Source organism: Schistocerca nitens, chromosome 2 (genome assembly GCF_023898315.1).
Source record: "Schistocerca nitens isolate TAMUIC-IGC-003100 chromosome 2, iqSchNite1.1, whole genome shotgun sequence".
NCBI classification, from domain to species: Eukaryota; Metazoa; Arthropoda; class Insecta; order Orthoptera; family Acrididae; genus Schistocerca; species Schistocerca nitens.
The window spans coordinates 411,768,874-411,795,287 of NC_064615.1; the positions used below are offsets into that span (position 1 = coordinate 411,768,874).

Below are 26,414 nucleotides of genomic sequence, written 5' to 3' on the forward strand. Positions count from 1 at the left end.
AGGGCAGTTCAGAAAGTAACCTCCGATTGGTCACAGTGCGGGTTGTGGGGGAGTAGCGACGCCATCTGTGCGTTCACGCACTCATCAGGTCAGTCGGCATCAAGCCGTGGTCGAGTGAACGTCGTACCTGCGCTAGTTTAGTTTTTGTGGCAGTTTGAAATGTGTGCTGCAATAGAAAACCCCACCAAATGTGAAGTGCGTGCTGTCATAAGGTTTTTTACAGCCAAAGGATATTCTGCAGCAGCTATTCATCGTGAGCTTTGTGCTGTGTACGGACCAAGAGTTATGAGTGAAGGAGTTGTCCGTGAATGGGTACGTTTATTTAAAAGTGGACGAGAAAACGTTCATGATGAAGAGAGGAGTGGTAGACCATCATTGGTGACTGACGAACTCGTTCAGACAGTTGATGCAAAAGTTCGTGAAAATCGACGTTTCTCAATGTCGGAGTTGTCTACTGGTTTTCCACAGATTTCTAAGACTCTCTTGTATGAGATAGTGACAGCAAGATTGGGTTACCGTAAGTTCTGTGCACGATGGGTGCCCAAAATTCTTGCCGACCACCACAAAACTCAAAGAATGGCCTCTGCATTAGACTTTCTGTCACGTTATGAGGACGAAGGAGAACCACTGTTAAACAGAATCGTGACCGGTGACGAAACCTGGATTAAGTACGTGAACCCTGAGACAAAAGAACAATCAAAGATGTGGGCACATTCAAATTCACCTACCAAACCAAGAAAAGCCTCGCAAGATTTTTCTGCCAGAAAACTGATGGCAACGGTGTTTTGGGATGCCAAAGGGGTGTTGTTGGTTGAATTCATGGAACGTGGTATGACCATTAATCAAGACGTGTACTGTGAAACAATAAAAAAGTTACGACGGGCTATACAGAACAAACGCCGTGGTATGCTGACTTCCGGTATCGTTTTTTTGCACGATAACGCCCGTCCTCACTCTGCTCGCAGAACAACGGCCCTTCTTGAGTCCTTCAAGTGGGACGTTATCAACCATCCACCTTACAGCCCAGACCTGGCGCCAAGTGATTATCACCTCTTCATGCATTTGAAGAAATGGCTCGGGTCACAGCGGTTTGATGACGACGAAGAGCTCAAAGATGCGGTCACAGGCTGGCTCCAGGCACAAGCGGGTGATTTTTATGCAGAAGGAATTTCAAAGCTTGTGAAGAGATACGATAAGTGCCTCAATCGCTATGGAGACTATGTAGAAAAATAGTGCAAAGATGTAGTTGTAAGATGTATATATTAAAATATTTTTATTTAACTTGGTGTATTTTTTTAAATCAACCGGAGTTTACTTTCTGAACGGCCCTCATAGAAACAATACCAGGAATAGACATGGCTTTTGTTGTTTCGCTGCTCAGTGGCACCATCTCTGCCTCCATTGACAGTTGTCCTATTTCCTGAAATGACAGAGGACTGATACATCTATTTATAGCACCTTCAACACCATTCCCAAGTTAGTCAGGTAATCTCTCACAAATACAATGTTTCTTGTTTCTGTCTGGACATTCTGTACTTGTTGCATAAGTTAAATAACTTATATTCCCCCTCACTATTTACAACAGTCTGCCAATTCTGTGGTTACTTTTTGTTTCCGCAAATGTAGAAATCATGTGGTTTCGGGATGAAAACTTGTCAAGCCATGTTCAGAATGCAGTTTCATCTGGAAAGGAAGTTTCTTGACAGTTGTTCAATAGAAAGTGGAAAATGTGAAAGGTGAAAGTCTGAGTGTGCAAGATCAGGTGAATAAGGTGGGTGCAGAATTACTTTCCAACCCAATTCCTCAACAGTGTTTCTTGTCACTCTAGCAGAATGTGGGCAGCGTTATCATGTAGTAGCATCATTTCATATAGTCTTACTGGTCATTGCTCTTGGATTGTCTCTGCAAGATATCACAGCTGTTGACAATAAATGTCATCAGTGATGGATACACCTGGGGGGAAGCAATTTCTAGTACACCATACCGACACTGTTCCACCAGATGCATAACATTATCTTCTGTGGATGTGAACCAGGTCTTTGTACAGGCAGTAGCTGCCTTTTCTCCTCCCCCCCCCCCTCCCTCAGCCATTCACTTATTTTCCTTATGTGAACATAAAGACACCATTTCTTGTCACCAGTAGTGGTACAAGATAGGAATGGACGGTGTTGCTCATGAGCCAATCCATGATGAGCAAGCAGGGATACACATGACTACCCACTGATTTTTGTGATTTTGGCTTAGAATGTGCTGTATTCATACACCCGATTTTTGAACCTTTCCCACTGCATGTAACTTGAGTATACTGACATGCATCATTGTAGATTAATGTGTTTAAATGATCTCCATCAAACCCCGAAGTTCTTCCTGAATATGGGGAATAAGTAACATCAAAACCGTCGTCTTAAAACGAGAAAACAATTTTCTTGCTGTGTTCTGTCCAGTGGCATTATCCCCACCACATATTTCTGACTGAATCTGCTTCTGTCACCCCTCTACTGAACTCGAACAGAGGAAATCTTCTGATTTCTCAACTTAGCACTCCAGTTTCTTGTGTCCACTCTCTATCTCCAAATAACAAAATGACAACACAATCTCAAGTAGCAACAGTGAACTACAAATAGAAACATGACAATCTATTTATAAACCCATAGAAATCAGAATACCAAAATGGAAAAGAAAAATGCTAAAAACTTATGCATCAACCTAATAATTATACTGTTGCTGGAAAGGAGGTTCACATTGCAGCATACAAACTATCACCTCCCTGTTTGGAGGACATTTTGACAATTGCTCAAGATTTTGAAGATGCCCAAGGTCTTGAACTGCAAGGTAATGCAGAAATAGGAACACTTTAAATTGGGTAACATCCAATGTCATGGAAGTCTGTGGATGTAGCAGATCTCACAATGATCTAAATGGGCTAACATACAACATGATGGAAGTCTATAGGAGGTATCAGATCTCACAGTGATCTATGGCAGAAAACACCAGTGATCCACAGATACCTAAGAGTGAGGAATCATAGCATTGTTCCAATTCATCCACATTATTCACTGAATATTCCTTCCCACCAGTACAACCAGCATTTTTTCCATGAAGAAAGAAATATCCCCCAATCAAAACGCCTGTCTTGCTTTACTGTTCTTTTGAAGTGCATTGCATGTGAATACCAGTAAAAAGATGTGGGGAAGGAGGGGAAAAAGGAACAAGCAAGGAAAAAGAAGGAAAGAGTAGAGAGAGAATGCACATAGTGCCGCAAAACATTGCACTTTGTGCAAATAACACACACCATCACAAATCGAATACATGAATAATCTATTTACAGATAAATCTAGCTGTTTGTTCTGTTCTATATAAGCACATGTGTGTGGTCTCTCTATTTACTAGAACCCTGATTCTGAGTTGAATCAGAATATGATACAATAGTTGACAATAGAGTGAAAGTAAACAATGTAAATAAGCCCACATTTCAGTGTCAGAGTCAGTGGTGGTCATTCTTATGAAGATCACAGTATTCAATTTCTGCACAACATCTTAAATGCAATACTTCCAAGTAAGCTTTCCACCTACCCTCAGTCCTAAGAATTTAAAATGACTGATCACTAACTATTTGGTCACTTTGGGACAGCAAAATTTTACTTTTTTAAGAGTTCTGTGTCAGAAACTGTACGTTTTGTTCTCTGTTGCAGTTAATCTGTTCTCTGAAAAACCACAATGTTGATGTTACCAACCTGCCCTGGTAGTGAGATCTTTTAAATTACATGCGTTATCTGTCATTTTTTTGAGACAGTGTGTGTGTGTCTGCACTCTAGCTCCAAAAAGAATTCATCCGAAAGCAAATGAAGTCTTCAGTCTTGTTTATGTGCCTACTGATGACTCAATGCGTCTACTATTCCATGAGTTGACACATATAGTCCTAAATTATTTATTAGCTGGAATAAATATATTAATGTTATTCATTGCATTAATCAGTTCACTTAAGTTATTACAAGACTGGCTATTACCAAAGAACAAAATAAGCTCCATTTTTCTCATTAATAATTTTTCAGTGCTGTAGCTATGATGCTGAGCAGCTTGCCACACAAAGTTTTGCCGATTACTGTGATTTAAAGCATGTAGTGAACAGCCAGCAGTCATGTTACAGAACATATGTTAGGAGAAATTGTTTCATCTTGAATATTAAGATAAGTTTTTCAAATGCATCTGTAATTTATAAATTGTACACAACATTAAGGTGAGAACTGAGTTGGTTTCTTTGTTTACTGGTGATGGTTTGAAAGTCTGAATGTCTCTGTAAATGAACTGCCAAGTCCTAGTAGCACTGTTCCCTTAAATGTGATGGCCACTCATTTGGTAACAGCAAGAATATCACAGTAATTAGATACACTGTATAGTGAAATGGGAGAGGGGGGGGGGGCATTCTTCTCAGAAGAAAAAAGGCAATTCACTAAGAAATAATAAACAGAGCATACATGCCCCAAGGCAAGTAACGCCATCCAATGAACGCTGAGATCACTTAATTACAATAATCCAGTGCACCAGTCACAAATTTGTGCTGACTGACTGGCTGCAGCAGGCCTGAAAGTTCTTGAGCACCCTTGAGAAAATTTTATACACAGCATGAAGCATTTCTGCAAGGGAAAATCACCTGCTTGTGAGGCATGACAGGTGATCACAGTTGCCAGAAGTTATTTGTAAAAGTTGTCTGACTAGTGATTAAGAAGACTAGAGAGATTCACTGTGTGTAGCAGGAATTATTTTGAAAAAGTATAATAATCGGAGTTGTGTTGTAAAAATTTCCCAGTACACTTTGTACAATATTTTGAATCCCACAATCAGCTTTAAGACCAAATCAACTTCCCCATTTCTCTGCATCAGATTTTGGCACATTCCAGTAATTTGTGGACTTCTGCAGATTCATCTTCATTCTTAATGTTATGCAGAAGTGACAGTTCACCCCAAAATCACAGGCATCCAAAGACAATGAAACTGGAGTTGTGAAGCAGGGAGCTCGAGCTGCTCTTTGCTTCTCTATTCTTTAAGTATTTGAAATTTGTCATGCACACACAATTTTCTGTGGTTTCATGGAAGTAAACCATGGATGCAAAAAATAAAACATAAAAATAGAAAAAAATAAAAAAAAAACGCAGGGCAGTTTAGATTTTAATGTCCCGTCAACAATGAGGCCATTTGAGAGGTAGACAAAGGTCAGACTTAGGGTGTATAGAGAAGCAGTTGTGTCCTTTTCATAGTAACTATCACAGTATTTTCTTACATGATTTAGGGGAACTGTAGAAAACATAAATTGGGTTGGTTGGTTGGTTGATTTGGGGGATGGGACCAAACAGCGAGTTTATTAGTCCCATCGGATTGGGGAAAGGATGGTGAAGGAAGTTGCCCATGCCCTTTCAAAGGAACTATCCCGGAATTTGCCTAAAGTGATTTAGAAAAATCTTGGAAAACCTAATACAGGATGGCTGGACGTGGGTTTGAACCATCTTTCTCTCGAATCTGAGTCCACTGTGCCACCTTGCTCGGTAAATTGGGTTGGCTGAACAGAAAATGGGATCTTGATCCTCCAGGACAAGAGTCCAGCATCTTAACAACTGCATCAGTTTCCTCAGCCATGTAATCCGAAAAAATAATGAACACTGATCAATGACCTACTACTGAGCAGTTTCTAAAATACAAGCACATGATCATACAACTACAAGATATCAAAGTAAAGACACTTACCAATTTTAAGCCACAACTTTTTACGCAGCTCACTGTCTGCCTGAGGTAAATTCGCAGTTTGCTTTGCCAGTCCAACATCCACAGTGAGTGCGAGGTCTACTGCTGCTTCCCACAGGCCAAGCAGTGCTGACAACTGGACACAGGCCTCAGTCAGGTGAAGCTCACGACAAAGCCGTAAGGCGTAGTGAATATCATAGCACACCATACTTGGTTCTTGACCTGTTTTTAGATAATGAACATATTTTTTGTCGTCAAAGCATGTATGGTATAATAATATGTAGTGTATCATTGTGTCTAAGAAGTCTCCATACAACCATAGACTTTTTACATCTGGGGAAATAAGTAGTTATTTTATTGGTATCCTGTATTGCACTGTTTCAGTTGTGAAGCCATGGCTGATGTAAACGGACAGTTACACTGTTGAAGAGTGATTAGCATGTGCATGTAAGGCTGTACTGAGGTGATCCTGTGACCCTGGCAGAGCTGCCAAAACTGTGACTCCCACCCCCCCTCCCCCCAAAAAACTTCAAAGATTTAGTAAATTTTATAACTTCAAAAGTAGGTTTAACAAAAACTAAAAATTACTGAGAAAAATATTACACATATTCATGACACTGCACATAACAACCAAAATGTATCATTGTAGTAAATAAATTACAAATTGTATGCACTTTCTAAAAAGATTGCAGTAAAAGAACATATGAATCTTATTGTTTATGGCAGCTACTGTAAACTGTTTTAGTATGATGTATTATAAACAACAGTTTTCATCTGCTCCTCATAAATTATTATTACTGGATAAATTATTAAATATAAACAAAAATAGCTATAATTAAGGGTTGCAAAAATATTCCTTTTCCTAAATTGTGTTTTTATTATAATTCTGCTTTGCATTTCCTTGCTTTGAGTGCTTTTACCTCACTGATTATACCACTGAAGTTCAGTTTAGCAACTTTGTCTCATTTTATCAACAAGATCACTGAATCCGACAGTCTGCTTCCACCTACAAAGGCTACCAGCTCTTAACCCGTATTTTGGGAAAAAAACACCTTCAAAATATCCAAATGTGAAGCTGTATGAAAAATAATAATAAAAAAAATTCAAAATATCAAAATGGGAAGCTGTATCAAAGCTTTTCAACAGCTGGCACTTGAAAGCAGCTATTTTGCTAATCACTTCTGCTGTTTCAATGTCTGCTATTTGGCTCCCATAGCAGTTCATTTTTCACGATGTGATACAAATTTTTATTTTAGGCATTTCCTTAACCAAAATATCAGGTCAGTTGAAATGGTGTGAAATATGTGAGATCTGTTTTCCATTTCGTGTATTATTTTATTAAATATTTTGAAACACTCTAGCTCAAACAGTCTCATTCCAGTCCTCATTCAGCATAAATCGGAAGCCTTTGGCCATGTAGCAGATTAGCTTCAGTACCACCTTGCCAACCTCTGAGATCCTACAATACCACAGTGAAGTAGCAGCAAGAATTTCAATGTGGAACATGAGTGAGCTGTGTAGGTGGCACCTGTGTGAACCAAGCATATTGTTGCAAATCATATGAGGTCGGTTCAAAAAATTCTGAAACATTCATAATTTTGCACCAATGGATGTGTTGGGGCAAAATGTGGTAGGCATCCCTGCACATGCCTGTGTTTAATGTACAACTGCCAGACGTTTCATCATTGTATGTCTGTTAGTTATTGTTCAGTGCTGTATTGAATAGAACATTGTGTTGCGCAAATTGCAAATTTCACAATGGAAGAGTTAGAGGAGCAAGGCGTCTACTTTAAAGTTTGCATGAAACTCAAGATGAAGATGAGTACATAAACCATACTCAATGTTACAAATGGTTCACACAGTTTAATAATGGCCAGACAGAAGTTAAAGATGACCCTCATTCAGGATGTCCTTCTACATCTACCAACGAAGATCATGTCAGGAACATCAACAAAATTGTGCATTCCAATCAAAGACTAAGTGCCCAAGACATTGCAGAAGAATGTGACATTTCAGTTGGATCATGTTATGAAATACTGACACAGCATCTCGCAATGCATCATGGCTCATGAGTCAAGACAGAAAGATCTGCACCTTGCAATCTGTGAAGAGCACAAATGAGAATAAGACATTCCTTAAGAGAATCATAACTGGTGATGAGATATAGGTCTATGATTATGATGTTCAGACCAAGGTTAAGTCTTCACAATTGGTTGGGAAAGATTCTCCAAGATCTAAAACAGCAGGCCTTAATAATATGTGTGAATTCCTAAGGGACCAAACTGCTGAGGTGATCGGTCCCTAGACTTACACACTACTTAAACTAACTTACGCTAAGAACACCACACACACCCGCGACCAAGGGAGGACTCTAAGCTCCAGCAGAAGGGGCTGCACAATCAGTGACATGGCGCCTCTAACCATGTGGCCATTACATTAATATATATATCTACCTATAACTAACACATTTGCTGCAAATGATATGCAATTTGTCTGTACTTACCCTGTGAGGCAAGATAATGCATAAGCTTATCTGGCTTCATTCTAGCATAAAGTGACAGCAGATAGTTGTGGATAGCTTGTTGTTGGCAGTGTAGGGTATTAACACAGAATTCAAGATATCGTATAGCCTCATTAGCCTGAAAGGAGGAAAAATACATTTATGTCCACATTGTCCTGTTACTAGCATAATTCTATGTACTTACTTTTATTAATGGAAAAAAAATCTACATATGAGCATGTGACATTTCGTACTTAAAAATAATTCCCATTTATTTTTTTTATTTGCTATTCATTTCGTGACATGGTTTGGTTATTGCCATCATTGTATACTTTTCTGTGGCACTTGAGGATACATTTTCATTGAAGACCCTTTGTTTTGACTGTTCTATGACCTGCATCCAATGATGGGTAGCAACTGCAAAATAATTCCAAATTAAATTTTTTAAATCTTTCATTTATATAAGATTATTTTGAAAAGATATGATCACTTTAGCCACGAGTCCTTTATTTATACACACAACCAGTTTCGTAGTTTACGCCCCCCCCCCCCCCCCCTCCCACTAATCTGAAAATGACTGGATTTTGTAGTATTTTCATCCTGTATATACTTTTTCATTTTATTTATGTTTTCTTGCTACCTTATGTGAGTATTTGTCTACCAGTTTGTACAGATTACACCCGATGATACAGAATACACCTCATGATTCAGCTAAAATGCTGTGAAATTGGTTCTTTCCAATAATGGTTTTGTTTAAGTGAAAAACTCCTCAAAGCAAACAATGACTGCAATGACAGCACCTACACAACCTTATAAAATGATATACTGTCAGTGACAAAGTATAATTATGTCTTTCACAGACATTTCAGCTGGAACTGCATCATTAGTAACATAGGTCAGCAGAATGAGCAAAGTGAAGATGGGTCACACCATGCAATATACCGCCACGAAACAACTATCACCAGAATAAATCGACAGGACCACTTAAAAATCCTTCACGGTGAGTCAGAAACTTTTATTTTTATTTGATTTTCTTCTTTTTTAAGTCATCAGTCTTCCTACTGGTTTGATGTGATCCACCATGAATTCCTCTCCTGCACTAACTTCTTCATCTCAGACCAGCACTTGCACTTTATGTCCTCAATTATTAGTTGGATATGTTCCAATCTCTGTCTTCCCCTGCAGCTTTTACCCTTTATAGCTCCCCCAAATACCATGAAGCTTATTCCCTGATGTCACAGCACATGTCCTATCATCCTGCCCCCACTTTTTGTGAATATTTTCCATATGATCATTTCTTTGTCAATTCTGCGGAGAACCACCTCATTCATTATCATATCAGTCCACCTGATTTTTAACACATTCTATTGTAGGACCATATTTCCAATGCTTCATTCTTAGAAATTTCTTTGATACTAGTAGACTTCCCTTGGCCAGACATGCCCTCTTTGCCTGCGCTAGTCTGCTTTTTATGCCCTCCTTGCTTAATCTATCATGGGTTAGTTTCCTTCCGAGGTAGCAGAATTCCTTATCATCATCTACTTCATGATCACCAATTTTGATACTAAGTTTCTCACTATTCTCATTTTTGCTACATCTAATCACCTCTGTCTTTTTCCTGTTTACTCTCAATCCATAATCTCTCCTCATTAGATTGTTCATTCCACCCACCAGATCCTGTAATTATTCATCACTTTCACTGAAGATTACAATGCCATCAGCGAATCTTATCATGGATATCCTGTCGCCCTGAATTTTAAATTCAGGGCGACAGGATAGCCATGATAAGATTCACTGATGACATTGCAATCTTCAGTGAAAGTGATGAATAATTCCACTCTTGAATCTTTCTTTTATTTTCATCACTATTTCCCCAAAGCTATAGGTTCGACAGCAAGGGTGAAAGGTTGTATCCCATTTTAATCCAAGCTCTTCTGATCCCCCAATCTCATTGTTCTCTCTTCGTTCTCACAAATATTTTATATTACCTGTCTTTCCCTACATCTCACTCCTATCTTTCTCAGTACTTTAAACATCCCGCAGCATTTTACACTTTCAAACACTTTTTCTAGACTGAAAAATCCTATGACCATATCTAGATTTTTCTTCAGCATTGCACCCATTACCAGGCGCAAGGTGAGAACTGCCTCTCTCGTGCCACTGTCTTTCTAAAGTTAAACTGATTGTCATATAACAGATTTTCAATTTTATTTTCCATTCTTCTGTATATTATCCTTGTCAGTAGGTGCAATGCATGAGCTGTCAAGCTGATTGTGTCATAGTTCTTGTACTTATATGCCTTGTTAGCTTCAGAATTGTGTGGATGGAATTTTTCCAAAAGTTCGATGGTATGTCACAACTCACAGATTCTACACATTAATGTGAATAGTGATTTGGTTGCCTCTTTCCCCAATGACTTCAAAAATTCTGACAGAATGTTACCTACCCTTCTCTCTTATATTATGTCAAGCCTTCCAAAGCTGTTTTACGAGGGAGTGTCAAACAAAAACCTTAAACTTTTTTTAATATTATTTTTTGTGCAGAAGTGGTACAAAGCTGTATCACTTATCAACATAATTCCCCCCCCCCCCCCCCCCCACTCAATACAAGTCCTTCAGTGCTTACAAAGTGCATAAATTCCTTTAGAAAAAAATTCTTTTGTTAGTCCGTGCAACCACTCATGCACCACATAATGTACCTCTTCATCAGAATGGAACTTCTTTCCTCCCATTGCGTCTTTGAGTGGTCCAAAAATATGGAAATCACATGGGGTAAGGTCTGGTGAGTATGGTGGATGAGGAAGACACTCAAAATGCAGGTCTGTGATTGTTGTAACTGTTGTACGGCAGTGTGGGACCTTGCATTATCATATTGCAAAAGGACACCTGCTGACAGCAATCCACGTCGCTTTGATTTGATTGCTGGCCGAAGATGATTTTTTAGGAGACCTGTGTATGATGCACTGGTGACAGTGGTCCCTCTAGGCATGTAATGCTCCAAAATGATGCCTTTTTCATCCCAAAAGATAGTCAGCATAACCTTCCCTGCTGATGGTTCTGTTCAAAACATCTTTGGTTTTGGTGATGAGGAATGGCGCCATTCCTTGCTCGCTCTCTTCTTTTCCAGTTGATGGAAGTGAACCCAAGTTTCGTCCCCAGTAACGATTCTTGCAAGGAAGCCATCACCTTCTCGTTGAAAGCGCCGAAGAAGTTCTTCACAAGCATCAACAGTTCATTCTCTCATTTCAGGAGTCAGCTGCCATGGCACCCATCTTGCAGACACTTTGTGAAACTGGAGCACATCATGCACAATGTGGTGTGCTGCCCCATGACTAATCTGTAAATATGTTGCAATGGCATTCAGTGTCACTCAGCAGTTTTCCTTCACTATGGCTTCAACTGCTGCAATGTACTGTGGGGTCACAACTTGTTGTGCCTGACCTGGACAAGGACCATCTTCCACTGAAGTCACACCATTTGCCAACTTCCTACTCCATTCGTAGACTTGCTGCTGTGACAAACATGCATCACCGTTCTGAACCTTCATTCGTCGATGAATTTCAATAGGTTTCACACCTTCACTATGCAAAAACCAAATAACAGAACGCTGTTCTACCCTGGTGCAAGTCGCAAGTAGGGCGGCCATCTTTACACTGATACTGCGACGGTATGTGTGCATCTGCACTATGCTGCCACCTACAGGCCATTCTGCATGCTGTTTGTAGCACGCCTACCAACTTACAGGATAACGGTGCGAAATTTCCATTTGTTATTACAAATTTAAGATTTTCATTTGACTCACCCTCATAAATTCTGGACTCTAATTCTGAAACACCCATATCTTCCATACTGACTCCGATTTCTTCTTCTGTCACATCACCAGACAAGTCCTTGTCCCTCATAGAGGCCTTCAACGTATTTTTTCCACCTATTAGCTTTCTCTTGTGTTTAACAAGGGAATTCCCATTGCACTCTTAATGTTACCACCCTTGCTTTTAACTTCATTGAAGGCTGCTTTGGCTTTTCTGTATGCTGAGTCAGTCCATTTTTTAATTTCTTCCCATCTTTCCTGCAGCCATTTCGCTTCGGCTGTCCTGCACATTCTATTTATTTCATTCTTAATGGATTTATATTGCTGTATTCCTTTCATTCCTTGAACATCTGTGTACTTCCTTCTTTTGTTGCTCTATTGAAGTATTTCACCTGTTACCAAAGGTTTCTTTGCCGTTATCTTCCTTGTATCTATGTTTGTTTACCCAACGTTAGTGACTGCGCTTTTCAGAGATGTTCACTCCTGTTCAACTGACAAGGGGACTGCCAGACCTATTAATCACAGATTTTGATGAGTCTTCGGTATCTTGTACAGAGGCCTATCCTGAGCAGATTTTCATGTTAGTTTCTTTCTTTTCTTTTTCCATCAAACAGAACATCATTAAATAGTAAATGTCATGCAAAATTATTAAAATCTAGTCATTTTTACCATAGTAATTATTTTAATAAATCAATAACTACAAGGAACTTTCTTCAATGTATTTCGTTTGTTACAGAATCGTGTCACTTGCTGTCGCTTGCCATGCTAAAACAGAAATAGAAGCAACCATAACACCAATCTGTAGAACACCATGCACATTTAATGAAAGCTACTGCCTTGCAGGAACAAGAATTTTTCAAAACCTATACTGGAAAACACAGTTTGTTTATTTTCCAAAAGATTGTTCTTCCTTTGATGTGACTGATGCATACTTGAAGATTACTATGAAAACAGGTGTACCAAATTGATGCAGAATCAAAGAATGAATTAAAGGAATCTTCCCTCCATCCATAGACAAAGCTCGTGGAATGTAATGACTGAATTTGGTTTCCAAATTAAATTGATAAATCTCTGCAAAGTATGCATGGATGAAAGTACAAGCAGGGTTTTACTAAATGGATTAAAGTCTGATCATTTTAAAAATAAAACTGGGTTAAGACAAGGATATGCTTTGTCCCCCCCCCCCCCCTTCTCTTCAATATAGCTTTAGAAAGAGTTGTGAGGAAACTCAAACTGGTACCTGCTGGGATCCTCCAAGAACGCAAAATTAACATGTTAGCATACGCAGATGACATAGTGCTCACTGGAAACAGTGAAACAGAGATTAGGCAATTATTTGTGGAGCTTGCAACAGAAGCGTCAAGACTTGGCCTGAAAGTAAATGATGAGAAAACGAAATACACGATAGTTCAAAGATGTAGAGATCAATGGGATAACCAATCACATCTAAAAAACTCAGTAGATATGTCATAGTTGTTGGAGACTTCAATGCAAATTTCCTAACAAATTCCAGAGACAGAGCAGATCTTGAGAACTTGATGTCCTCATATAATCTTGCTTTTGTTGTAAATTTTCCCACCAGAATAACTTCATGAACAAAATCATTAATTGATAATGTATTTATTGACATAACCAAGATTGATGATATAGCTGTCAGGCAAGTCCTGAATGGTCTCTCTGACCATGATGGACAAAGACTCACCATTAACAATTCAAGTATTTGTGAGATTAATAGTGGTCCCAACTGGAGAATTACCAGGAAATCTACTGATGAAACTATTGAGATCTTTAAATCACATCTCCAAAATGTAGATTGGAGTCCAGTATATAATGTAGAAAATGGCAGTTCCAAATACAACCTTTTCAGTAATGAAGTGGCTCTAATATTTAAAAGTATCTTACCAAAAACAATATATAAAACCCACACTAAAAAATCCACCAACAAGCCTTGGATTACCACCGGAATTAGGATTTCTTGCATAAGGAAGAGAGAGTTGTACATTGCCTCAAAAAAAAAAACATCAGATGACCCTAACCTTTTGAAGAACTATAAAAAATACTATAAAATATTGAACAAAGTCATTCAGAAATCAAAAAATATGTATCTGTGCTCAAAAATTAATAACTCCACTAATAAAATCAAAACTATATGGGAAGCGATACGAAATAAGACTAGTGCAAATTACATCAAAGAGACTCTTAACAATGAAGGTAAGCTAGTTCAAAATCAAGATATTGTAGCTAAAATCTTTAATGGGCACTTTTTAACTGTTGCTGAGAAAACAGCATGCAAAGGCTCCTCAGAAAAGGCAATAAAAACTATGAAAGAACTTTTCCCTAACTCTATAGACATGATGGGTATGGCCCCCATAACCGTGCAAGAAGTAAGAAAAACCATAGTGTCTCTAAAAAGTAAAAATTCATCAGGTGTAGACAATATTTCCAGCAAACTGCTAAAAGCCAGGTGTAATCAACTCTCTAAAGTTGTAGCTCATATATTCAATTCCTCTCTAAATCAAGGTATCTTCCCTGACAGAATGAAGTATGTTACTGTGAAGCCCCTCTACAAAAAAGGTGATCCCACAGATGTTTCCAACTATCATCCTATCTCTCTTGTAACAGCATTTTCTAAAGTCTCTGAAAAATTAATATACGTCAGGATTGTCAATCACCTTGAAAAATTTGCACTAATTAGTAAACAACAATTTCATTTCAGATCAGGCATATCTACAACTGAAGCAATTTATACACTTACAAATAATGTTTTAGAATGCCTTGACAAGAAAAAATTACCCGTTGGCATATTCTGTAACCGGACTAAAGCTTTTGACTGCATCAATCACACAATACTTTTAGGAAAAGCAGCCCAATATGGAATCCATGGAGAAATGGGTAACTGGCTCAGATAATATCTAGAAGACAGAAAACAAAAAATAGTGTTAGGTGTTAACAATCCCCAAGTAGGAGAGGTGGAGTCTGACTGGGGAACAGTACATCATGGAGTTCCACAAGGGTCAGTCCTTGGTCCCCTCCTAGTTATTATATATATTAATGACCTACCCCTGTCCTCAAATAGTGCTAGCAATATCACAATGTTTGCAGATGACACAAGTATAGTGACAGCCAGAAAAACCTCCACTGACGTAGAGTTAAATGCCAACCAAGCACTTGCAAATGCTCTGAACTGGTTCACGGCAAATTCTCTAGCAATAAACCTCAGTAAAACAAATTACATGCAGTTCCAATCCAGTTACACAAGCCCAGAAGAGATTAACATTGCACACGAGAGCCAACAGTTACAGAGCGTTCAGTGCACAAAGTTCCTAGGCGTTCACATAGAAAACTGGTTCAACTGGGAATTCCACATATGCACTGTGAATGGAAAAATCTCTTTCTGGTACAAAATGGGGTAAAGTACAAAAGTACAAACATCTTTAACACACTCCCAAGTAATATAAAGTGTCTAAAAGAAAAGAAAATGCTACTAAAAAAAAGCTAAAGGAATTCCTACTGGAAAAATGTTTCTACTCTTTAGATGAATTCTTCAACAGAGAGAAATAATTTGAGTAGTAATTTGTATTATTTCCTTTGTCATTGTTATCTGTATTGTTTTTTATCACTATTGTATTTTTGTATTGTATTGTTTATTATCTTGATTATATTATTGTATTGTACCAGTTTTGAATCATTCATCTACCATGTGTAATATACCAGTATGTATTGAATTGTATGATATCTATATTGTATCTGCTTTGACTCGTTCCACATTCATGTGTAATCACACCATACTGGATCTATGGAATATGTATCTCAAATAAATAAGTAAATAATAGTTGGTGAACACAAATTTGAGTGTGTTGAACAGTTCAAATTTCTGGGCTCAGTGTTAGATGAACAAAATCAGAGACATATAGAAATAAAAGCGAGACTGCAAAATACTAACCAAGCCTATTATGCAATATAAAATTTCTTAGGGTCCAAACTGCTGACTAGGAAAACTAAAATAAAGTTATATAATACAATCATTAAACCAGTTCTAATCTATGGGGCAGAAACATGGAGCCTAACAAAAACAGACCACCACCATTTACAAGTGTTTGAGAATAAAGTTTATAGAAAAATCTTTGGTCCACATTATGACAATGAATCACAATGCTGGAAGAGAAGACACAACATAGAAATCCATGAGCTATCACAACAACCAATAATAGTAAATATAATAAATGCTGGAAGACTGCAATGGGCTGGACATCTGATGAGGATGAAAGAAGACCAAATTGTGTTAAGAATGTACAGGGAGAAGCCATATGGCAAAAGACCAAGGGGGAGAGCCAGGAATACTTGGTGCAATGAAATTTATTGCACATGCAAAAGATTTGGAATAAATAACTGGCAAGAGGCAGCACAGGACAGGAGCATCTGAAGGAATCATGTGAGATCGGCACAGGAGCTTCGAGTCCCTTAGAAGCCTCCTACTACTACTACTACTACTACTACTACTTCCCTCAAAGCGATTTACCTGTTAGCCTTTAGCAAGTCAGAAGAATTTTGAATTTTTTTTGTGAAAATTTTAACTGCCTGTAAAAGTAAACATTACAGGGTTGACAAATGAGTACCACAAGCACGGTACCTATGAACCTTAGCCGCAGCAGTACTCTCGCTTGGTTTGAATGTGTCAAATGTTGCAAATATAGGAGGTACTCATAAAACACCAACATTGATTTTCTAAAGAACTAGGGGCCATGGCACGAAAACCCGCTAGCCCTCTACAACATACCGAAGACTCACCAAAATCCCCAGTTCACAGGTCTGTGGTTCCGTTGGGAGATGTCCACTCCTCTTTAACTGAACTGCCTACTCTGGTATCTCTTATTGCAGTACCCACAACTTTAGTGAACTTCAAAATGTCTTTATCATTCCTCAGTACTTCAGTACCCCACTTCCTTCAACACTGATTCTTCCAGACGATTCTCTTAGACTTCAACTTACTCTTCATCATTACTAAATTGTGATCTGAGTCTATGTCTGCACCTGTGTTTTCCTTATAATCCAATATCTGCTGTTGGAATCTCTGTCTGGTCCTGATGTAATCCAACCAGAATCTTCCTGTGCCTCTGGGTCTTTTCCAAGTATACCTCCTCCTCTTGTGACTCTTGAACAGAGAATTCACTATTATCATCTCAAATTTATCGCAGAACTCAATTAGACTTTCTCCTCTCTCATATTCTCCTCTCTCATATTCTCCTGTAACCCTTTCTTCTATTCCTTCACCTACAACCACTTTCAAGCCCCCCATGATTATTAGATTTTCTCCCTTTACATACTGGATTACCCATCCAGTACCCTCATATACTTTCTCTCTCTCCATCTGCTGCCTGTGATGTTGGCACATATACCTGAACTATTATAGTCGGCACTGGTTTTCTGTTGCATCTGGTGAGAACAACACTATTACTGAGCCGTTAACATAACTCACTCTCTGCCCTAATCACAAATCCTACTCCCATTATTGCGTTTTCTGCTGCTGTTGATATCCCTATGTTTGTCTGACCAGAAATGCTTATCTTCTTTCCGTTTTACATCACTGACCCCTCCTATATCTAGATTGAGCCTCTTCATATCCTTTTTTTTTATATTTTCTAGCTTTCCTACTTCATTCAAACTTCTGACATTCCATGCTATGACTCATAGAATGTTTTCGTATCAATGGTCAGTTACTTTTCTCCTCATGGTCACTTTCCTATTGGCAGTCCTGCTCCAGAGATCCAAATGTGGGACAGATCCAGAATTTCTTACCAATGGAGATATCTTCATTACACATTTTAAATTATGTGTCTATAATGCAGTGGTTCCCACTGCCTTATGTATCCTCATGCCATTGTTAATATCTGATTCTTCGACCTTTTAGGGTCAATTTCCCACCCCAAGAGCAGTGAGTGACCTGGGCCTCTGTCAGCTGCTTCACCCTCTTTGATAAGGCTGTTGGCATAATGAGGGTGACTTCTTAAGCCAGTAATCTTTGGCCATCATTGTCGACGATTTTTATTCAAAAGTTAAGAAGTGGCTGGCTTTGAATCCAGTACCCAGGATTAGCAGTCGAAGATAAAACACCTAGACCATGGGTAAACCCGTGATGCTTCTATACGCATTGTGAATTATTACACAAATAATCTTGATTATGTTGAGCACTGCAATAGACATTAATTTAATGATAAATGAAAACTACCTTACTTGAATAACGAAACATTTATTGTGGTATGGCCAGTTTTGTTCTTGGAGTATCTTCAGGTTGCCCAGTTGTGCTGAAGTCATGATATAAATGGTCTAGTTGTCATTTGTAGGCTGAACCCGAATCCAGAAACAATAATCACAAACATTCTGCTGACTGCCTGGTGGTAGTACGGTAAACACACACAGCCTGCTGCGTCGTTCTGTTGTGCCTGCTCAGCATACTTTTGCCAGGCAGTTGGCAGAATGTCTGTGGTCCTTGTTTCTGGATTTGGTTTTAGCAGTACGTATGACAAGATCATTTATATCAAGACTTTAGCACAACTCAGCAACACAAAGATGTTCTACGGATGAAACCGGCTGTAACACAATAAATCCAGAATGAAATTTTCACTCTGCAGCGGACTGTGCACTGGCATGAAACTTCTGGGCAGATTAAAACTGTGTGCCAGACTGAGACTTGAATGAGAAAATGAGATACTGGCAGAAGTAAAGCAGCGAGGACAGATCGTTGAGTCACGCTTGGGCACCTCAGTTGGTAGAGCACTTGCCCACAATGGCAAAGATCCAGAGTCCAAGTCTCAGTCCAGCACACAGTTTTAATCTGCCAGGAAATGTTTATTAATACAGGTGAGGTAGTTTACATTAATCATTAGTATTACACAAATGTTATTTCTAAGGTTTCCCATGTCATCCCACAGTTGAAAAGACTATATTGTCATTCTTTATCAATGATAAGGCATTCCTTATCAATGATCTCTGAATGCAACAAAACATTTGCATCCTTAATACAAAAGTTACATACAGCTTCATCTTAAACAGTCAACAGTAGTCAGTATGCACTGGTACTCTGTTTGTATTCAGAAATCCCTGGCAGTAATGAAAATGTCAAAAAGCTAACCCCGACCTTACCTCTGCAGGATGAACAGTACCAGCAACTAACACCACTGGTCACCTCAAGTGGTATTGATGCAACCAGTGGTGGGGTATCAGTTCTAGTCAACCTCCCTTTACTGTCACTGTGGAGGCACAAACTACTGTTAGTCGTGTGTGTATTTCAGTGGGGAAGGGTTGTAATATCTAAATATATTGATCTCAGTCACATGATGCAAGTAGCACAACTATGGACAGAGCCACTGCAGCATTCATTTCTCGTCTGTCAATCTCACAGAAAGACATACCTGCCACTTCAGTTTCCTCACAGTAATAACTTACAATACTAAGTATGTGCTTCTGACTGCTTGTCCCACAAGACCATAATTACATCTGGGCACTGATCATACCTTTTCAAGGGGATTGTGTATGAGCTGCAGAAGGACTTCTGGTGTGTCCCTGTACCCTCTGCCTAACTAGTATCAAGCAGTGTAGATATTATGTCATAGTATTCCCACTGTCATAACTTCACTTCTGCAATTTCTAATTGGGTTCTATGGTCTCCACATTTCTTGTGTCCAATAAAACTTTGACTATGGCAGGAGGATCATTCCAAGCTGCATTTAATTATCACAGTGTTATGCTAGTTGAGTTGCTTGAATTGCAGCATCATTTATGAAAAAAAAAGGTGACAAAAAATTCTCCCATACCAAAATGAGATATTCACTCTGCAAAGTGGTTGCTGAATACTGGCACGCAGTGACAGTGAGGAAGAATGGGAAAATAGAGAAGCAATGCGGGATGGAGAGGAAGACTAGGGGGCAAGAACAAAAGGGAGGGGGAGAAAGAATCATAAAGAAGGTGTGTGTGTGTGTGTGTGTGTGTGTGTGTGAGAGAGAGAGAGAGAGAGAGAGAGAGAGAGAGAGAGAATAGTGAAGCAATGAGATGGAGAGGGAGGGTGAAGGACAAAAACAGAATAATAAAGAAGGTATGTGTGTGTGTGTGTGTATTTAATTTCCAAGAAGAAGTTCTTTAACAATACTTGTAATACCATAAGCTATGTATTTTATCTGTCATTTTGTGTGTTATGTGTAGGATAGATTCTTTCATTTTCTTTTAACTATAGAGACTATTTCAGTTCCGGTAAATTTAAGCCATAATTTCTGGCCACTACTTCCCTCCAGGAAATGAAATTTTGTTGTACTGCTGACACATATAAGAACAGAAATGACACTACTTCTATCCTCAATACAGGTGGTTATGTCTCATTCTGGGGTATGAGTGACTTTCTTTTTAACTTCCTCAATCTGCTCTCTCTTTTCCCAAAGGAAGGAATTATTAGTTTCTAAAGCTAGGCAGTGTGTCATTTCTACTTTTTATGTATCTACAGCCAGTAATACATATTTCTTGTCCTGAAAGTTCTTGCCAGCAGTCCTGTCTCAAATTTATTATTTTCTTGATTGGATATTCCTTCAGTACCCTGATATTTCATTTTAATAAATATTCTTTCAATAACGAAGAACTTTCAGTTCTACAAACCTGCTCACGATCACAGCTCACAAGTGCTGGCAGTAGTTTAGTTGGACTAAGGCTTCGACCTTTTTCAATGAGGACTTGCACTGTTTCTCGAGGAATTGCCTGTATTAGCACTGGTGTAAACTGGTAAAAGAGTTCCTTCCTGTTTTGAGTCTTTAATACATCAAGTGCTGGAAGAATGAGTTATGTAATTAACACATTGAAAAATAAAATTGTATCACGTATATTCTGCATATGGTAAGTAAATTTTGTACTTACGTTCATTCAAACAAAATTATTATAGGACAAGAAAACATCACTTAACAACATTTATAGAATAGTTCTCGGTGCTAAGGTTTTCACAGACAACATCAAAGATGGATGTGTATGGCTGAAATACAATTTACTGCATTTTTCCCCCTACCAAAACATAATATCGCAAAACAAAACAGTCCTACTTTCCAACATACACTATTGTTTGTTGTGAAAATTTTAATACACAGGAAGGATGGCCCAGATCACTCCCAATTCACAGGATGTGCTGATCAGTGTACCAGCAATAAGTAATTAAAACTGCAGAAAAATGATAAATGATCTGCACACAGGTGCTAGTGCCCTTTCTTACATGCCTAGAAATATCTGTTACAGTAGCTTATTTAATAAAAATCCAAAAAATAATACAGAAACGTAAAGCAAGTGATGTCAAAGTCTGTGAGATGGGTTTTTAATATCACGATATGCTGCTTAGCAGTCAGGCGAGTGGAACCAGTGGGTAGAAAAGGGTTGTACACATTAACAAGCAGGTATAACAACACGCACTGCGATCACAGCACAGCAGATCTCTCTGCATCAATTGTCCCATTTTATCTACTGTGGGCTGGGATCATAACATGTATGCCATTGTGTTAGTTTACATTGTCCCAAAACAGAGAAGACATTCCACAACAAAGTACACTTTACATACTGTTCCTACCAAGCTGGTTGGCAAAATCTTGGTACAACTTGTCCTAAAATGATGTACTTGGGTGTTACATGTAAGTGTGGTGATATCAATATTGCAGCCTCCATTGCAGAGTGACACAGCAGACAAATACCAATGTGGTTGTTTAGGAGGCCATTATACAAAGCATGTAATCTAGATTCATATGTATTGAGAGCTACGAAGACAGGAATCACTGCTATTATGGCCTGAAAGTTCACTTGCCCTATCACCCACCAAATATTTCTAGGCCATAGTTCATCGTCAACTTTTTCACTGCAGTCCTCCAGCAGTCATTGTTGGTGTTGGTGGCCTCTCTGACAAACTGTGTAGAGAGCAGTTCACCAGGAACACATCCAGCCCATCTTTCGTGACATACTACATTTGGAGGCTCTGGCTGCTGCACATGTTAGCTACTCTGAGGCAGGACTCATGTTCAGCTCTGCAGTACTACATGTTTATGTATTAGTATATATCTAATGCACTGACAAAACTCGTTTCAATCATTGTTTCCTTCACAGTGTAATAGATTACATTAACTTTTGTGACAATTATGTGGTTTGCTAGACAGTCAGCTGCAAATAAAGATTTTTTAAATTTTCTCAATTGTTTCTTGCAAAAACAATGTCGTCTTTCCTCCAGGATCTCCCATTTGAGTTCGCAAAGCATCTCTGTAATATTTATGTGTATATTGAACATAATATGTACTAGTAAATTCAGCAGCATGCCTCCCAACTGTTTCAATGTCTTCCATTAATCTGATCTGGTGGGGATCCAAAACACTCAAGCAATATTCAAGGATGAGTCACACTAGTGCTCTGCAGAACCTAAGAATGAGGCAGATAAAGTAACATAATATATTAACTCCTCAGTAAAAATGAATGAAAGTGAGGGGCCTTGCTGCCAGAGGTCTGCGAGTTGTGCACAGAAAGCTCGGTGTCACACGGAACGAGGTCAGCGAGACTACAGCACCAGATGGGGCTGGTCCTGCAACACAAGGCAGCTGAAGGAATGGGGAAAGACTGTATTTGTGTATCAGCAGGCCATTACAGTGCACTATGGTGGTGTACTTCATTACAGCATGATCTGGAGACAAAATATGGATAACTACACATGGAGAAGAATCATCATGAAACAGGGAGAAAGACGAAGTGTACCAGTGTAGCTCAAGAGTTCGTTATTGCTCACAACATTGTTTCGTGTGCATGGGCAGCATTCCAAACCACAAGCACTGCTGCTTGAAGGAGAGGTGGTGGTTCACCATGGTCAACTGCAGCAGCAGTTGACAGCCATATTGTGCAAGAGGCAAGAATGTTTCCAAGTCAAACAGCAGATGCAATTGCAACCACATTTAACAGGATTGAAAGGCATACAGTCTCACACTCAACAGTGGCACAGTGACTGCATGGCAGTGGTCTCTTTGCCTGATGACCAATAAACTGTGTTCTGTTAACACCCACACAACAGCAGCACTATTTGTGTTGCAAGAGCAAATGGATTGGATGATCAAAGAATGACACAGTCAAGGAAAAAGAAGGTGTATCAAAAATGGCTACATAATAGAACTCAGGTAGACAGAGAAAGTTATGTTGAAGAAAGAAACAAAGCCAAACAGATAATTGCAGCAGCCAAGAAGAAATCTTGGGAAGACTTTGGAAACAGGTTGGAGACTTTGGGTCAAGCTGCTGGAAAACCATTCTGGAGTGTAATTAGCAGTCTTCGAACGGGAGGTAAGAAGGAAATGACAAGTATTTTGGACAGGTCAGGAAAACTGCTGGTGAATCCTGTGGGTTGCTTGGCCAGATGGAGGGAATATTTTGAAGAGTGTTCAATGTAGGTGAAAATACGATCAGTAATGTTTCAGATTTCGAGGTACAATGGGGTAGGAATGATGATGGAAATAGGATAACATTTGAGGAAGTGGAGAAAATGGTCAATGGATTGCAGTGCAATAAAGCAGCTGGGGTTGATGAAATTACGTAGGAACTCATCAAATACAGTGGAATGTCAGCTCTTAAATGGCTACACAGGATAATTGAAATGGCCTGGGAGTCGGGACAGGTTCCATCAGACTGGACAAAAGCAGTAATCACACCAATCTTTAAACATGGAAACAGAAAAGATTGTAACAACTACAGAGATATTTCTTTAATCAGCGTTGTGGGTAAAATCTTCTCAGGTATTGTTGAAAGGAAAGTGCAAGTATTAGTTGAGGACCAATTGGATGAAAATCAGTGTGGGTTTAGGCCTCTTAGAGATTGTCAGGACCAGATCTTTAGCTTACGGCAAATAATGGAGAAGTGCTATGAGTGGAACAGGGAACTGTATCTATGCTTTATAGATCTAGAAAAGGCATATGACCGGGTTCCTAGGAGGAAGTTATTGTCTGTTCTACGAGATTATGGAATAGGAGGCAAACTTTTGCAAGCAATTAAAGGTCTTTACATAGATAGTCAGGCAGCAGTTAGAGCTGACGGTAAATTGAGTTCATGGTTCAGAGTAGTTTCAGGGGTAAGACAAGGCTGCAACCTGTCTCCACTGTTGTTCATATTATTTATGGATCATATGTTGAAAACAATAGACTGGCTGGGTGAGATTAAGATATGTGAACACAAAATAAGCAGTCTTGCATATGCCGATGACTTAGTTGTGATGGCAGATTCGATTGAAAGTTTGCAAAGTAATATTTCAGAGCTAGATCAGAAATGTAAGGATTATGGTATGAAGATTAGCATCTCCAAAACGAAAGTAAGGTCAGTGGGAAAGAGATATAAACGGATTGAGTGCCAAATAGGAGGAACAAAGCTAGAACAGGTGGATGGTTTCAAGTACTTAGGATGCATATTCCCACAGGATGGCAACATAGTGAAAGAACTGGAAGCGAGGTTTAGCAAAGCTAATGCAGTGAGTGCTCAGCTACAATCTACTCTCTTCTGCAAGAAAGAAGTCAGTACCAAGACTAAGTTATCTGTGCACCGTTCAATCTTTCGACCAACTTTGTTGTATGGGAGCGAAAGCTGGGTGGATTAAGGTTACCTTATCAACAAGGTTGAGGTTACGGATATGAAAGTAGCTAGGATGATTGCAGGTACTAGTAGATGGGAACAATGGCAGGAGGGTGTCCACAATGAAGAAATCAAAGAAAAACTGGGAATGAACTCTATAGATGCAGCAGTCAGGGCGAACAGGCTTAGATGGTGGGGTCATGTTACACGCATGGGAGAAGCAAGGTTACCCAAGAGACTCATGGGTTCAGCAGTAGAGGGTAGGAGGAATCGGGGCAGACCAAGGAGAAGGTACCTGGATTCGGTTAAGAATGATTTTGAAGTAATAGGCTTAACATCAGAAGAGGCACCAATGTTAGCACTGAATAGGGGATCATGGAGGAGTTTTATAAGGGGGACTATGCTCCAGACTGAACGCTGAAAGGCATAATCAGTCTTAAATGATGATGATGATGATGATGATGATGATGATGATCAAAGAGGATTGGTGTCATGTGCTCTTCTCAGTTGAGAGCAGATTCAGTCTGATCAGTGATTCTGGATGTACCCTCATACGCTGAGAGGTGTAACATATAATGCATCCATGACCATCGTTCAACAGGATCATTTTGGGGGTCCAGGTGTTATGATGTAGGGAGACATCATGGTGTATGGGCGTACCTTCAAATTTTTTACCTTCTCCTCTCTGATGGCTCCATCCACACCTCTGTCCACATTAAACTCACCCCCACCAACAGTACCTGCATTTTGACAGTTGTCATTCCTTCAGTACCAAAAAATCTCTCCCATACAGCCTGGCCACCCGCGGATGGAGTATCTGCAGTGACGGGAGCTCCCTTGCCCAGTATGCTGGACATCTCACAAAGACCTTCTAAGACAGACACTATCCCCCAGACCTAGTCTACAAACAGATTTTCCATTCCATATCCCTACATACCACAAATCCTCCCGCAACCCCAAAGAACCAGGTACAAAGGGGCACCACTTTCGTCTTCAAATAACACCCAAGAATGGATCAACTGAATCACATCACTCATCAGGACTTTGATTATCTATCACCATGCCCTGAAATTAGGAATACCCTAACCAAGATCCTTCCCACCTCTCCTGAAGTGGTGTTCCATTGCCCATCCAACCTCCACAACATCCCAGTCCACCCCTATGCCACTCCCAAACCCAACCCATTGCCACAAGGATAATATCCCTGTGGAAGACCCATGTGCAAACCCAGCCCAATCTACCCATGCAGCACTCACTATCCAAGTCCTGTCATAGGCTCAGTTTTTATGTTGGTATGACTACCAACCAGCTGTCCCCAGGATGATAGCCACCACCAAATTCTGGCGAACAACAAACTGGACCACCCTGTCGCATAACACGCAGCTGTACAAAACCTGCATGATTTCAACAGGTGCTACACAATCCTGCCCATCAGGATCCCCCCCCCCCCTTCTACCATCAGCTTTTCCAAAATGTGCAGATGGGAGTTATCCATAATCCTTACAACACATTCTGTGCTCTGGAAAACATTCAGCCTCAACCTACAGTAATCTGCTGTGCCCACAACCTCCTCCCAACTGTTTCTGTCCCCTCTGTCCAGTCACTTCCTCACTATTCTCTTCGCCTCACCCTCATTGTGCACTGCTCTCTGTTGGCATGCCTTCTAATCTTTCTTTCTCCCCTTCTCTGTCCCTCTCCTTTTCTCTGCCCCCCCTCCCCCCGACTCTCTCTCTCTCTCTCTCTCTCGCTCTCTCTCTCTGTCTCTCTC

At 39.5% G+C, this 26,414-nt stretch overlaps 1 protein-coding gene across 2 annotated transcripts in view; it reads right to left on the reverse strand.

Moving 5' to 3' along the window:
- The window catches only part of LOC126236271 (vacuolar protein sorting-associated protein 18 homolog), a 349,435-nt gene that overhangs the window by 151,617 nt on the left and 171,404 nt on the right, over positions 1-26,414 (reverse strand). For both annotated transcript variants that reach the window (XM_049945428.1, XM_049945429.1), the window contains 3 exons: positions 20,687-20,853; positions 8,240-8,375; positions 5,740-5,958 (listed from right to left, as the gene is read on the reverse strand). In XM_049945428.1, coding sequence (XP_049801385.1) covers positions 5,740-5,958; positions 8,240-8,375; positions 20,687-20,853 — 522 coding nt within the window. The remainder of the gene's footprint in view (positions 1-5,739; positions 5,959-8,239; positions 8,376-20,686; positions 20,854-26,414) is intronic.